The sequence below is a fragment of the Sesamum indicum genome, linkage group LG2 (assembly GCF_000512975.1).
Source record: "Sesamum indicum cultivar Zhongzhi No. 13 linkage group LG2, S_indicum_v1.0, whole genome shotgun sequence".
In the NCBI taxonomy this organism is placed as follows: domain Eukaryota; kingdom Viridiplantae; phylum Streptophyta; class Magnoliopsida; order Lamiales; family Pedaliaceae; genus Sesamum; species Sesamum indicum.
In genome coordinates this window covers 412,833-414,153 of record NC_026146.1, presented here as the reverse complement: position 1 = coordinate 414,153, position 1,321 = coordinate 412,833, and the positions used below count along the sequence as shown (strand labels likewise).

The 1,321-nt window shown below is 36.9% G+C and overlaps 1 protein-coding gene across 1 annotated transcript in view; it reads left to right on the top strand.

The window, feature by feature from the left end:
* The window catches only part of LOC105177512 (elongation factor 1-gamma 2-like), a 3,010-nt gene extending 2,850 nt beyond the window's left edge, over window positions 1–160 (top strand). Inside the window, exon 9 of the mRNA XM_011100700.2 lies at window positions 47–160. Coding sequence (XP_011099002.1) covers window positions 47–160 — 114 coding nt within the window. The remainder of the gene's footprint in view (window positions 1–46) is intronic.

The window sequence follows — 1,321 nt, the reverse complement described above, 5'->3', positions numbered from 1 at the left end:
TCCTCAATTTGTTCTAGATGAGTGTTACGACATGGAACTGTACGAGTGGAAGAAGGTGGATGTCAACGATGAAGCTCAAAAGGAGCGTGTCAATCAGATGATTGAAGATGCTGAGCCGTTTGAGGGCGAGGCTTTGTTGGATGCCAAGTGCTTCAAGTGAAGAAGATACATGGACTTGCATTTCTTCTATCTATGGTCACCTGTAGCAGTTCGCTGGTGTAGCCTATCTTCATTTTGTCTTGCTACATTCTATACTATCCTTGATTTTGTTCAGCTCAAATTTCTTCAGATTAACAAACCTGCATCTTAATTTTGTAACTTTTTTCTTTTTAATTTATTATGAGTTGGTATGCATTAGTGTCCTGTTATATCCCGACTCCAAAATGTTTTTAGATTAAGGGGTAACTTGGGCATGCTCGTCTTAGTCTCTGTCGCTCATTTTCTTTGGGTGCTGAAGCGCTTTATGGTTTTATCATTATCATTGTCATTGTCATTATTGGCATTTTGATAAGTCAGCTCTTGAGGTGTTGTCGTTATTGTTTTTGGGATTTTGATAAGTCAGCACTCTTGAGGTTCGATGTCTGATATCTCTGTTGATGCTGAGTAGATTGTCATCCTTGAAATGTAAACGAAGGTCATTTACCAGGTGCTAAAAACAAAAATGAAGTGGCGGTGGTATGGAAAGGTGACCCACTCCTATTTCAAAATAATAAGTTCTTGTCTGCGATTCTGATTTTGTTATGAGCTGCAAGTCTTATTTTTTGATTCTACATATTGGAATTTTTGCAGTTTTTTAACTAAATAAAAAACACCATTGATAAAATTATTGGTTTCGTAAAAATCGCTCGTGTCCTTTTCTTGTAAAATTGTCTTTAATTTTGTAGGCTTGAATTTGAACACGCTGCAAATATCTACGTACAATATTTGAGAGTTGAGAGTGAGAAACTCAGTACTTCTAACTCAGGTGGTGTTCCCCTGTGCTGTGCTGTTCAAGGTATGGAAAAACACCAGTACATATACAAGTTGAGGCCTGGAAACCCACTGTTGATGCAGTTGCTGAAAATGCCAGCTTTTCTCTATAGACAGATATATTGTCACTGAATGGTTTCAATATTCCTACTATGGCTCATTCACAAAGTTCAATATTATAGACTTTCACTTTCAGCTCAACGGGTTAATTTTATGGAAGAGAATTGGATAGAAATCTGCAAGTACCCGAGATTGGAATAAAAGATTTAAAGAGTACAGTAGGAGGTCAGCGAAATTATATACGGTAACTCTAATTTTTCCACCCACATATTTGTTAAACATGCAAAACAAA